The 13,377-nt window shown below is 57.3% G+C and overlaps 1 protein-coding gene and 2 non-coding genes across 6 annotated transcripts in view; 1 reads left to right on the top strand and 2 right to left on the bottom strand.

Annotated features, from left to right (window-relative positions):
- Window positions 1-300: 300 nt before the first annotated feature.
- Window positions 301-373, bottom strand: TRNAM-CAU (transfer RNA methionine (anticodon CAU)). The gene has a single exon. It is a non-coding gene; the product is annotated as a tRNA-Met (tRNA).
- A 346-nt stretch (window positions 374-719) lies between these two features.
- On the top strand, window positions 720-791 carry TRNAG-UCC (transfer RNA glycine (anticodon UCC)). Its single transcript has one exon. It is a non-coding gene; the product is annotated as a tRNA-Gly (tRNA).
- A 1,290-nt stretch (window positions 792-2,081) lies between these two features.
- LOC133346362 (oxysterol-binding protein-related protein 9-like) overlaps window positions 2,082-13,377 on the bottom strand; it is a 28,542-nt gene continuing 17,246 nt past the window's right edge. For 2 of the 4 annotated variants that reach the window (XM_061557859.1, XM_061557857.1), the window contains 9 exons: window positions 12,568-12,811; window positions 11,570-11,657; window positions 9,851-9,961; window positions 8,833-8,896; window positions 7,836-7,976; window positions 7,372-7,450; window positions 6,191-6,282; window positions 4,544-4,679; window positions 2,082-3,795 (listed from right to left, as the gene is read on the bottom strand). In XM_061557859.1, the coding sequence (XP_061413843.1) occupies window positions 3,721-3,795; window positions 4,544-4,679; window positions 6,191-6,282; window positions 7,372-7,450; window positions 7,836-7,976; window positions 8,833-8,896; window positions 9,851-9,961; window positions 11,570-11,657; window positions 12,568-12,811 (1,030 nt within the window). In that variant the 3' untranslated portion in view covers window positions 2,082-3,720. The remainder of the gene's footprint in view (window positions 3,796-4,543; window positions 4,680-6,190; window positions 6,283-7,371; window positions 7,451-7,835; window positions 7,977-8,832; window positions 8,897-9,850; window positions 9,962-11,569; window positions 11,658-12,567; window positions 12,812-13,377) is intronic. The other 2 variants (XR_009755551.1, XM_061557858.1) reach the window with 2 other exon arrangements.

The following is a 13,377-nucleotide window of genomic DNA, read 5'->3' on the forward strand; positions in this document are numbered from 1 at the left end:
GGCCTAGACGCGTTGACGTCATCGCGCGCTGGCGGGACGCGTTGACGTCCTCGCGCGTTGGCGGGACGCGTTGACGTCATCGCGCGCTGGCGGGACGCGTTGACGTCATCGCGCGCGGTCGAAGACGCGGTGACTGAGATGACTGGGCCGATGCAGCTCTATAACACCAACGACGATTTAATTGACACGCGTATTTAAGACGTGGATTACAGACTCAACCGTTCAATGCTTTTCAAGGCACAGGCAAAACAAATAACATGTAAAAAAAAACTAATTAAAATATAATATAAAAAATACTAATGCCCCGTGTGAGGATCGAACTCACGACCTTCAGATTATGAGACTGACGCGCTACCTACTGCGCTAACGAGGCATCTGAACCACACCCGCCTCGTCAACACTTATCTATCCAACGCGGAACATGTGTATCGTTAAATTATATATTAAGTTTTAACGTAACATCTAAAAAAATTATCCGTTCAACGGTATATATAAAAGAAAATCTTCCCACGTTACTTTCATGAAGGCAGTGTGTTAAGAGACCACAACGTTTATATGCAAACGAAATTATTCATAACAACGATTGTAAACGCAACACGCAATTGTGCGGTAACTGTAGTGTACACGAATCTATTATTCCGTAATGTTACTTATTAGGCAATCACCATACCGGTGTCTGAGTTATAAATAGATTTTATAGAATGCCTCGATCTTGTACAGCGATGGTGGTATAGTGGTGAGCATAGCTGCCTTCCAAGCAGTTGACCCGGGTTCGATTCCCGGCCATCGCAACGCAAATATTTTTTTTTTACATTTATATTTTTTTCATGAATTCTTCCTTGCAATGTTTACGACACGAGGCGTTGGCGAAAGCGGGGTGGTGGGTAAGACTTTTACCAACACACCGAGAATGCAACCAATTGATTGTGCGCCCCGAGTGGCAACGCAATTGCCTCGTTGTGCCGCCGTCTGCCGTCCAATGGGTGTAATTGCACCTCCAAGTGCGGCGACACAAAATGTCATAAAGCCGATGAGCTGTAAAGCTCTTTGTTTTTCGACAGACATCCTGCGTGTGATTCAAGTGTCAGCCCCCCCTCGCCCCCCCCCCCCCCCCGATTGAGGTCACGGTAGAAACCATCATCACTTGCCGACGTGGGTATTTTTTAAATCCTTTATATTAAGTTCGCTTGCTTGCTTGCGCGCTTACGACCGTGCAAATCTTTCGGTCGTTTTTTAACCCACTTCCCGTGATCCAATCGAGCTGACATTTTGCACACAGACTCGTTGTGCGAGACAATTAATGTTCGTGACAATTTTTTTTCCAAAATTTTACACTGTTTAGGGAAAACAAATTAAATATTTAATTACCAATTGCTTAATACTGGCAGACAATCATCTGACCCATAGGTAGCAGCCATCTCAAGCCAGAGGACGAGAGGACTCTAGCCGCCACGCATATAAAGGATTTATAGTGAAAAACTTTGTTTTTACGGGTTAATTTTTATTTCCTCCCTCCCCCACCCACTTTTTATTATTACAACCGCGTTAAACAGGGCTTCGTAAAAGCGTAAAACAAACGAAACGCACAAAACAAGAGAAACAAACCCAGTGCGACTAAAGCGCCACTCGGAAAGCCGCACGGACGTGTCGGTGGGTGTGTCGTAAAAACCAAACGCCTGCGTCGGAAATCGACCCGCGGCGGCGACGTCGTGTAAACGTCGTGAACGTGGGTCGTCGTAAATCGGAAACCGGGCGCATGGCAAACGGAAGTGTCACGTGGACAGGATTCCCCCACAACCACCACCACCACCTGCCCACGTGCCGCCTCCACGGGGTGCTGAGACAATAAAGAGACTTTTTTCTTCTTGGTTCTTTCGGTAAAGTCATCACGTAGAAGGGAAGTAATAAAATAATAAAAATAAAACAAATAATTCTCACGACGTTTCGGCCACAACGCAAGCAACCGTCCTCAGGTGAAACCAGGATCTCTAGACAATAGACCGACTGACCAGACTCAACCTTCGCAATAATAATTTGAATAACAACAAAGTAATCAGGAACACAGTTCAGCATCTGCAGAATACACCGAATGCATTTTATTTGCATATTAATTTTGAACAGGTTCATCATACATTCAAGGGTGATTGGCACTTCGCCGAATCGACCGTGCATCAGAAATCTGGTGGGCAAGCGACAGCGAGGCGCGGAATTCCGTAACTCCGGATGGACCGTGGCCGACGGCGACGCCGACGATGACGCCGACGGTGACGCCGACGCCAACGGCGACGCCAACAATGACGCCGACGGTGACGCCGACGGTGACGCCGACGGTGACGCCGACGGTGACGCCGACGCCAACGGCGATGCCGACGATGACACCGACGGTGACGCCGACGGCGACGCCGACGGTGACGCCGACGGCGATGCCGACGATGACACCGACGGTGACGCCGACGGTGATGCCGACGGTGACGCCGACAATGACGCCGACGGCAACGCCAACGGTGACTTCGATGCCGACGGTGATGGCGGCGCTAGCATCGTCGCTTCGGCACGCGCGGCAACTGTTTTCTTTTTACACGCAAATAAATCTTTAGCGTCTCCCGCTTTGGTCATTAGACGCACGCACGCACCATCCTCGCTCTCTCTCTCTCGCTGTGTTCACGGGCCGGGGGGGGGGGGGAAGCTGTAAGTGATGGCGGCGGAGGCGACGACGATATTTGCGGCCGAGATTTATAGACGGAGCGCTGCAAAAAATTCACCGGACAGATCGCGCCCGCCGCCCGACCCCGGGTTGGGGACAGGAATGGTCTCGCGTACCCGAGACCACCTCCCTGGAAGCCGCGCGTGGGGCCACGCTGGAATATTGGCGGGCGAGGGAAGAGGGGATTGATTGCTCGCTGCACGAGTCACAGAGACAAAGATCCCCCCCCCGTGTCGCCTTGGACAGGCTTTTGAAGGCCACACGGGGAGGAAAGTGCTGTTCGTCGCCGGTAGCGTAACGGTGGCGAGCGTTGTCATGTTGGGATGAGGTCGGGGTGCGTTTCTAAGCGTGCCGTCTGCTGCGTAGCGGTAGCGAGGGGTGCCTTGTAGCGGGTGGCACATCACGTGGTGTACAGGAGGTCGTGGGTTCGATCCTGATCCTGACGCCTGCTGCTGTATATTTGGAGTCTGCGTGTCTTTCTCCGTGGTGAGATGTTAACTACCTCGCCTGGTATACAGGAGGTCGTGGGTTCGATCCTGACCCTGACACCTGCTGCTGTATATTTGGAGTCTGCGTGTCTCTCTCTCTCATCATCATCATCACGGTGGCTAGGAGATGTTAACTACCTCGCCTGGTGTACAAGAGGTCGTGGGTTCGATCTTGACCCCGACGCCTGCTGCTGTATATTTGGAGTCTGCGTGTCTCTCTCTGCCCGTGATGGTCGCGTGGAATTTTCTCCGGGGTCCTCGGGTTTTTCCTCTCTCCACGTTCACAAGCGACGTCGCCACGCGTTTAGGAGTATTTGGCTGCTGTAAATTTCCACGCGACGACGACGACGATGATGATGATGCCCCACTTGGTTGAGCTATCGTTTGTGATGGCCGGGTCGTGTCTGAAAAAAAGAGCTGCATCGCTCAGCGGGGCCTTGCCTGGTAAAATAAAAAAAACTTCACGGCTTATAGTTGACATCGGGGTGTAACGATACGTGGCGTGTCGGAGTGTCGGAGTGTTCTCTGTCACTCCTGAGCCGGGGCCAGCCTCTTGATGAGAGGGTTGTCGTAAATCCAGCACTCTCCATCCTCGTGGAATAACTACACAGAGACAAATATCCCCCGTGTAGCCTCAACAGACTGTTCGAGCAAGTGCTGTTAGCGAGTAGCAGCAGCGCCTATGAAGGAGACAAAGACAAAGATCCCCCGTGTAGCCTCTAACAGACTGTTGGGGCAAGTGCTGTTAGCGAGTAGCAGCAGCACCTATGAAGGAGACAAAGACAAAGTTCCCCCGTGTAGCCTCTAACAGACTGTCAGGGCAAGTGCTGTTAACGAGTAGCAGCAGCGCCTATGAAAGGCAGCACGGCACGTGAGAGGGGGGTGGGTGGACAACGCCACCCCCGGCCGCGTTTGTCTCCCCAGTGGCGATGTTTACACGCAGCACCAGCTGCTCATTTTCGAAGCCGAATCCACCGATGGGAGACCAAGTCACCAATTCAGGTAATCGTCACCGATGTCGGCAGCGAGCAGGAATCAAAACTTGGGGGGCCACGTTTGTAGCACGGTGCACGAAGCACTGCAATGCTGCTCTCCATAATTACCAGCACCTTCACCAGCAGCTTCACCACCAGCTTCACCACCACCATCACGACCACAATCATTGCCACTATCACCACCGTCACCACCACCACCATCGTCACCACCATAACCGTCGTCACCGTCACCACCACCACCATCGTCACCACCACCACGCCACCATCACCGCCGCCACCACCGTCATCGCCACCACCACCACCGCCGCCACCACCACCACCACCGCCGCCACCACCACCACCGCGGGCGCGAGTACCTTGGTGCGCCAGGCGTCCCCGCTCTCCTTGCGCCCGCGCGCCTCGGCCCGCTGCTGCTCCTCCAGGTAGTGCTTGGCGTCGGTGGCGCGGTCGATGTCCCCCGCCTTGAGGCTGCTCGTCACGTCACGCCACAGCCTACGGCAACACCACGGCAGCCGCCGTTGGCCAGGAGATGTTAACCACCTCGCCTGGTGTGCAGGAGGTCGTGGGTTCGATCCCGACCCTGACGACGCCTGCTGCTGCTGCTGTATATTTGGATTCTGCGTGTCTCTCTCTCTCTCTCATTATCATCACGGTGGCTAGATGTTAACTACCTCGCCTGGTGTGCAGGAGGTCGTGGGTTCGATCCCGACCCTGACGACGCCTGCTGCTGTATATTTGGAGTCTGCGTCTCTCTCTCATCATCATCACGGTGGCTAGGAGATGTTGACTACTTCGCCTGGTATGCAGGAGGTCGTGGGTTCGATCCCGACCCTGACGATGCCTGCTGCTGCTGCTGCTGTATATTTGGAGTCTGCGTGTCTCTCTCTCTCTCTCATCATCATCACGGTGGCTAGGAGATGTTAACTACCTCGCCTGGTGTGCAGGAGGTGGTGGGTTCGATCCCGACCCTGACGAAGCCTGCTGCTGTATATTTGGAGTCTGCGTCTCTCTCTCATCATCATCACGGTGGCCAGGAGATGTTGACTACTTTGCCTGGTATGCAGGAGGTCGTGGGTTCGATCCCGACCCTGACGATGCCTGCTGCTGTATATTTGGAGTCTGCGTGTCTCTCTCTCTCTCTCATCATCATCACGGTGGCTAGATGTTAACTACCTCGCCTGGTGTGCAGGAGGTCGTGGGTTTGATCCCAACCCTGACAATGTCTGCTGCAGTATATTTGGAGTCTGTGTGTCTCTCTCTCTCTCATCATCATCACAGTGGCTCGGAGATGTTAACCACCTCACCTGGTATACTCATTTATGGCCGAGGTGACTTAGGAGAGACCAAAACCAGAAGTACATTTTAGGCCAAGCGGGGCTGAAGGTGGACGGTCCGGTCAACCTCGATGCGTCCACCACTCGGAGCTCGGTTGAAGCCGACAATCGGTACACCGATGTCTGTGGCCATGAGCGGGAATCGAACTAGGGTCGCCGGGTTCGTAGCGCAGCGTCAGAACCGCTCCCCACACCTTCACGACTGACATCGCCACCACCACCACCACACCGCAACCACCATCACCACGACCGCCACCACCGTCACCATCACTCGCATCACCGCCACCACCATCACTATTACTATCATCACCACCACGACCACCACCACCACCACACAACCACCACCACCACCACACAACCACCACCAGCACCACCATGACCGCCACCACTGTCATCATCACTATCATCACCGCCACCACCGTCACTATCACTATCATCATCATCACCACCACCACGACGAACACCACTATCACTATCACCACCACCACGACCACCACCATGACCACTATCACCACCACCGCCGCCACTACCACGGCCACCGCCATCGCGAGCACCTCGGCACAACCGTTGCGTGCCCCCCGCTCTCCCCACGGCGAGGCTCCACCGGACACTCATTGCGGCCGAGTCGACCGAGCGAGCGGGCAGCAGGAGGAGGAGGCTCCGGCTTACCGCCGTGACTCGAACTCTCCCTGGTCCTCGATCCTGCGCACCTTCTTCTTGGTGATGGGAATGGACTTGGTGTCCACAAAGACGCTGCTCTCCTGTCACGCAAAGGCAAAGTTCCCCACCAACCCCGGTTAGGCGCGCAGGCCGCTGGGGCAAGTGCTGCTAGCCAGCAGCGAGCACCGACCAAGGCCGGCACCGTAACACGACGTGGGTGGGTGGCCAGCACCACGCCCGCCCGGCCGTCTTTGTCTCTCCCTAAGTGACGATGCTTGCTACACACACACCGCAGAAGGTACAGAGTCTACGACCTCGGGGAGACCCAGGACCAGTTCAGATAATCGTTGCCGGTGTTCGCCGTGAGCGGAGTATCGAACTCGGGTAGCCGTGCTTCGTAGCACAGCGTAGCGCTAACCGCTGCACCACCGCTCCCCCCACAGTACCTCGCCCAGACAAAGACGAGAAAAAGACAAAGACCCCCCGTAAAGTCTTAACAGACTGTTGGGCCAAGTGCCGTGAGCAAGTAGCACCTATGAAGGCCGGCACGGCACACGACGGGGTGGGTGGCCAGCACCAGGCTCGGCCACCTGTCTCCCCAGTGCCGATGTGTGCATCGCTGTGTGCATCGCTGTGTGCATCGCTGTCTGTCTCTGTCCCCGTGTGTCCCGCGTGCATCCCCGCGTTTGCCTGCGTGTGTCCCTGTGCGTGTCCCCACGTGTCCTCCCCATCCCCGTGTGTGTCCCCGACCCCGTGTGTGTCCCCGTGTGTGTCCCCGTGTGTGTCCCCGTGTGTGTCCCCGTGTGTGTCCCCGCGTGTGTCCCCGCGTGTGTCCCCGTGTGTGTCCCTGTGCGTGTCCCCACGTGTCCTCCCCATCCCCGTGTGTGTCCCCGACCCCGTGTGTGTCCCCGTGTGTGTCCCCGTGTGTGTCCCCGACCCCGTGTGTGTCCCCGCGTGTGTCCCCGCGTGTGTCCCCGTGTGTGTCCCCGCGTGTGTCCCCGTGTGTGTCCCCGACCCCGTGTGTGTCCCCGTGTGTGTCCCCAGCGTGTGTCCCCGACCCCGTGTGTGTCCCCGACCCCGTGTGTGTCCCCGTGTATGTCCCCGTGTGTGTCCCCGCGTCTGTCCCCAGCGTGTGTCCCCGACCCCGTGTGTGACCCCGCGTGTATCCCCGCGTGTCCCCGCGCACTGACCCCCGTGCTCCACTTGGCGTGCATCGTGCCGTTCCACTCGCCCTCGATCAACACAAAGGGCTTCTTCTCGTTCGGGGAGCTGTGGCGGTGTCACAGCAACAACAACAACAAACAACAACAACAAACAACAACAAAACTGTCTCTCTCTCTCTCGCACGGCTTGTGAAGAGCAACTGGCCCAAGCATAGTAAGCGAGTGTGGAGCCTGGTAATCCATCCCACGGCGTGTCAACACGACGCGCCAACGCCCATCCCTGGCGTCGTTTCTCCGCGGAACGCGTTGAGGCGATAAGCACCACGTGCCGATAGCCGTTCGCCGAGTTGCGGGTGTCAAGTGCCGAGTGCCGAGTGGCGAGTGCCGAGGGCCGATAGATGTTTGCCGAGTTGCGGGTGTCGAGTGTCGAGTGCCGTGTGATGTGTGCCGAGTGATGAGCGATGTATGCCGAGTGCCGCGTGTTGCCGTACAGGATTTCGGCGCTGATGCGGTGCTTGGAGCCGCCATAGAAGGGCTTGGTGTGGAAGTTGACGGTGGCCGTGAAGCCCGACTTGGCGCAGCTGATTGTGCACTCCCCTCCCAGCTCCACCCACGGCACCGTCAGGATAGACCTGGGAAAAAGACAAAGACAAAGATCCCCCCCCCCCCGTATAGCCTTAATGGGCTGTTGGGGCAAGTGCTGTTACCGAGCGCCTACGAAGGCCGACACGACGCAGCGAGGCGGGTGGGCGGTCAACGCCACGCCCGCCTTTGTTTCCCTCGACGCGAGTTTCACTGCGCACCGCACCAGGCTCTCATTTGAGGCCGCGTCGACCTGGACGGAGGCCCGGGGCCGGTTCGGGGGGGGGGGGCGGCAGCGGCGTGCTCCAGACAGCTGCAGAGAGCCACAGCTGGAAGCATTGGCCACGGCGAGGCCGCAAGATTGATGGGGCGGCAGGGGAGGCAGAGCTGCACCCCGTGGTAGGGTAGCTGCTGTGTCCGTAGCTGCACCATGGTGTAGTGTAGTGTGTAGTGTAATGTAGTGTAGTATGTAGTGTAGTGTGTAGCATAGTGTTGTGTGTAGAGTGTAGTGTAGTGTGTAGCGTAGTGTAGTGTGTAGTGTAGTGTGGTGTGTAGCGTAGTGTAGTGTGTAGCATAGTGTTGTGTGTAGCGTAGTGTAGTGTGAAGCATAGTGTAGTGTGTAGCGTAGTGTAGTGTAGTGTGTAGCGTAGTGTAGTGTGGTGTTTAGTGTGGTGTAGTGTAATGTGTAGTGTCATGTATAGTGTAGTGTAATGTGTTGTGTAATGCGTAGTGATTAGTGTAGCGTGTCGTATATAGTACACTGTATAGTGTAGTGTATAGTGCAGTGTATAGTGTCGTGTATAGTGTAGAGTAGTGTGTAGTGCGTGCGTGAGTGCGTGAGTACGTGAGTACGTGAGTGCGTGAGTGCGTGAGTGAGTGAGTGCGTGCGTGCGCGCAACTCCGTACCGTCCGTATCCGTTGGGGAAGGTGATGATGTAATCCTCGTCGTGATCCAGCAGAGAGACGCAGCCTGCCGGCGCACACACCCGGAGCGAGCGCGGTGAGTGCGGTGAGTGCGGTGAGTGCGGTGGTGAGTGCGGTGGTGAGTGCGGTGGTGAGTGCGGCGGTGAGTGCGGCGGTGAGTGCGGTCATGGTGAGTGGGAGTGTGGTTGTCAGTGTGAGTGTGGCGGTGAGTGTGGCGGTGAGTGTGGCGGTGAGTGTGGCGGTGAGTGTGGTGGTGGTGAGTGGGAGTGTGGTTGTCAGTGTGAGTGTGGCGGTGAGTGTGGCGGTGAGTGTGGCGGTGAGTGTGGCGGTGAGTGTGGCGGTGAGTGTGGCGGTGAGTGTGGTGGTGAGTGTGGCGGTGAGTGTGGTGGTGAGTGTGGCGGTGAGTGTGGTGGTGGTGAGTGGGAGTGTGGTTGTCAGTGTGAGTGTGGCGGTGAGTGTGGCGGTGAGTGTGGCGGTGAGTGTGGCGGTGAGTGTGGCGGTGAGTGTGGCGGTGAGTGTGGTGGTGGTGAGTGGGAGTGTGGTTGTCAGTGTGAGTGTGGCGGTGAGTGTGGCGGTGAGTGTGGCGGTGAGTGTGGTGGTGAGTGTGGCGGTGAGTGTGGTGGTGAGTGTGGCGGTGATTGTGGTGGTGGTGAGTGGGAGTGTGGTTGTCAGTGTGAGTGTGGCGGTGAGTGTGGCGGTGAGTGTGGCGGTGAGTGTGGCAGTGAGTGTGGCGGTGGTGAGTGGGAGTGTGGTTGTCAGTGCGAGTGTGGCGGTGAGTGTGAGTGTGGTTGTCAGTGCGAGTGTGGCGGTGAGTGCAGCGGTGAGTGTGGCGGTGAGTGGGAGTGTGGTTGTCAGTGTGAGTGCGGTGGTGAGTATGAGTGTGGTGGTGAGTGCGGCGGTGAGTGAGGCGGTGAGTGAGGCGGTGAGTGTGGCGGTGAGTGTGGCGGTGAGTGGCGGGAGGGATGGGGGTGGGGAGGGGTGGGGGGGGTGGGGGGGGTACCTTGCCCGATGTTGTGCACGCCGATGGACATGCCCAGGAACTTGGACTTGGTCCAGATATGAGCGTTGAACTGGATCCTCCTGGAGTGGCACTCGGCGTAGAAGGCCGAGACTGCCATGGCGAGGATTCGGGAAGGGAGGGAGGGGGGAGGGTCACATGGCGGTGTGACAGAGGAGTGTCACAGGGGAGGGTCACATGGCGGTATGACACACCGACTTCGGCACGTGTCGTGGCGACGGGTACTGCAAGGTCGCAGAACCCGTCACCACGGCAAGTCCGTCTGGTCCGCCAAAGAGCGTCAACTCCGGTCATCATGCTTGCAGCAGCAGCAGTAGCAGCAGCAGCAGTAGCAGCAGCAGCAGCAACAGCAGCAACAGCAGCAACAGCAGCAGTAGCAGCAGCAACAGCAGCAGCAACAGCAGCAGCAAAAGCAGTAACAGCAGCAACAGCAGCAGCAACAGCAGCAGTAGCAGCAACAGCAGCAGCAACAACAGCAGCAGCAACAGCAGCAACAACAGCAGCAGCAACAGCAGCACCAGCAACAGCAGCAACAGCAGCAGCAACAGCAACAGCAGCAGCAACAGCAGCAGCAACAACAGCAGCAGCAACAGCAGCAGCAACAGCAACCGCAGCAGCAACAGCAGCAGCAGCAGCAGCAGCGGGCTGGACAGTCCAACCAGGACGGTGGTGGTCACCGCATCATTATCACCACAAAGGTGGTCGGGCGTGGTGCTGGCCACCCACCTCCCCCCTCCTCGTGTTCCAAAGTGCCGGCCTACATAGGTGCTGCTGCTACTCGCTAACAGCACTTGTCCCGACAGCCTGTTGAGGTACACGGGGGATCTTTGTCTTTGTCTCCTTCATAGGCGCTGCTGCTACTCGCTAACAGCACTTGCCCCTGACAGTCTGTTGAGGCTACACGGGGGACCTTTGTCTTTGTCTCCTTCATAGGAGCTGCTGGTACTCGCTAACAGCACTTGCCCCTACAGCCTGTTGAGGCTACACGGGGGATCTTTGTCTTTGTCTCCTTCATAGGCGCTGCTGCTACTTGCTAACAGCACTTGCCCCTACAGCCTGTTAGAGGCTACACGAGGGATCTTTGTCTTTGTCTCCTTCATAGGCGCTGCTGCTACTCGCTAACAGCACTTGCCCCTACAGCCTGTTAGAGGCTACACGGGGGATCTTTGTATTTGTCTCTCTCATAGGCGCTGCTGCTACTCGCTAACAGCACTTGCCCCGACAGTCTGCCAAGGCTACACAGGGGATCTTTGTCTTCCTATTTTTTTATTTCACCAGGCAAGGCCCACTGAACTAAATGGCTATTTCAAAGCAACCAGGCCACAAAGGTGAGCTCAACAAAGTGGCTAATCACGTGGACATTTATAGCAGCCAAATGCTCTGAACGCACCTCGATTCTAAATGTGGAGGGGAAAACCGGGAGGACCCCAAGAAAAATCCACCCGACCACGGGGAGAGTGAGAGAGACGCAAACTCCAAACATACGTGAAGGTCGGAATCGCAACCCCACGACCTCCTGTACACCAGGCGAGGTAGTTAACATCTCCTAGCCTCCGTGATGATGATGATGAGAGAGACACGCAAACTTCAACTATATCGTCAGGGTCGGGATCGAACCCACGCCCTCCTGTACACCAGGCGAGGTAGTCAACATCTCCTAGCCAGCGTGGGCGCCCCTTGTGTGAACAGCGCGCGACTCACTGGGCGGGTGGTGAGACACCTGCTCGGCAATGAACGTCACGCTGCCCTTGGTCGCCCACGGGACCGGCCCGTCCGCCGCCAGCTCCTGCTGGAGGGAGGGGACATCACGCGCAGTGACGTCGGCAGGCGCCGTCATCGCCAGCGTCACCAGAACCATCAATGTCGTCGTCAGCATCGTCGTCATTGCCAGCGCTATCAACATCAGCACCACCATCAACACGAGGACCATCATCACCAGCGGCAAAACCATCACCATCATCATCAGCACCATCACCATCATAACCAGAACCATCAATGTCATCGTCAGCATCATCGTCATCGCCGGCGCCATCAACACCAGCGCCACCATCAACACGAGCACCATCATCATCGTCAACACAATCGTCATCATCAGCACCATCGTCATCATCAGCACCATCGTCATCATCAGCACCATCGTCATCATCAGCACCATCATCACCAGCATCAGAACCATCATCATCATCGTCAACACGATCGTCATCATCAGCACCATCATCACAAGCGCCACAATCAACACGAGCACCATCATCATCAGCGCCAAAACCATCACCATCATTGTCAGCACCTTCATCATCACCAGCACCATCTCCAGCACTATCATCATCACCATCAGCACCAACGTCACCATCATCACCATTACCATCATTAACACCAGCACCATCATCATCATCATCACTACCACCATCATCATCAGCACCATGGTTGGGCGGGGGGGGAGAGATGGGGTAGGGGGGGAGTGGTGGTGGTGGGGAGGGGGGGCTAGTGATGTGGGAGCTAGTGGGGGGTAGTGGTGGGAGGGGGGAGTGGTGGGGGGAGAGTAGTGGTGGTGGGGGTAGTGGTGGTGGGGGTAGTGGTGGGGGGAGGGTAGTGGTGGGGGGGGGGTGATGAAGGTAGTGGTAGGGGGGGGTAGTGGTGGGGGAGTAGTGGTGGGGGGGGAGTAGTGGAGGAGTGGTGGCGGGTGTGGTGGGGGCACTGACGCTGGTCTCTTCCGCTGGGGCTGCCGGCACGGCCGCCACGACCTCTCCCTGCTGCTGCTGCTGCTGGTGCTGCTGCTGCTGGTGGTGGTGGTCGGGCACGGTCCAGTGGCAGTGAAACGTCTCGCCCAGGATGGGGTTGTACGGCTTCTTGGCGACGGACCCCTTGCGCCCGGCGTGGAACGAGGAGAGGTACCAGCGCACGACGCCCACCATGCGCTCGCGCGCGTCCACGCCGCCCGCCACGCTGGGAGACGCGGGGAGGGGGGGACACACGTAGGGTGACATTAGGAGACGTGGGGAGACGCAGGGCGAGTGTGGTGGTGGGTGTGGCGGTGAGTGTGGTGGTGGGCATGGTGGTGAGTGTGGTGGTGAGTGTGGTGGTGGGTGTGGCGGTGAGTGTGGTGGTGGGCATGGTGGTGAGTGTGGTGGTGAGTGTGGTGAGCGTGGTGGTGAGTGTAGTGGTGAGTGTGGTGGTGAGTGTGGTGGTGAGTGTGGTGGTGAGCGTGGTGGTGAGCGTGGCGGTGAGTGTAGTGGTGAGTGTAGTGGTGGGCATGGTGGTGAGTGTGGTGGTGAGCGTAGTGGTGAGTGTGGTGGTGAGTGTGGTGGTGAGTGTGGTGGTGAGCGTGGTGGTGAGCGTGGCGGTGAGTGTAGTGGTGAGTGTAGTGGTGGGCATGGTGGTGAGTGTGGTGGTGAGCGTGGTGGTGGGAGTGGTGGTGAGCGTGGTGGTGGGAGTGGTGGTGAGCGTGGCGGTGAGTGTGGCGGTGAGTGTGGCGAGTGTGGCGATGAGTGTGGAGGTGAGTGTGGCGGTGA

The sequence above is a fragment of the Lethenteron reissneri genome, chromosome 24, assembly GCF_015708825.2.
Source record: "Lethenteron reissneri isolate LAM-NWPU_2019-01 chromosome 24, ASM1570882v1, whole genome shotgun sequence".
Lineage (NCBI taxonomy): Eukaryota > Metazoa > Chordata > Hyperoartia > Petromyzontiformes > Petromyzontidae > Lethenteron > Lethenteron reissneri.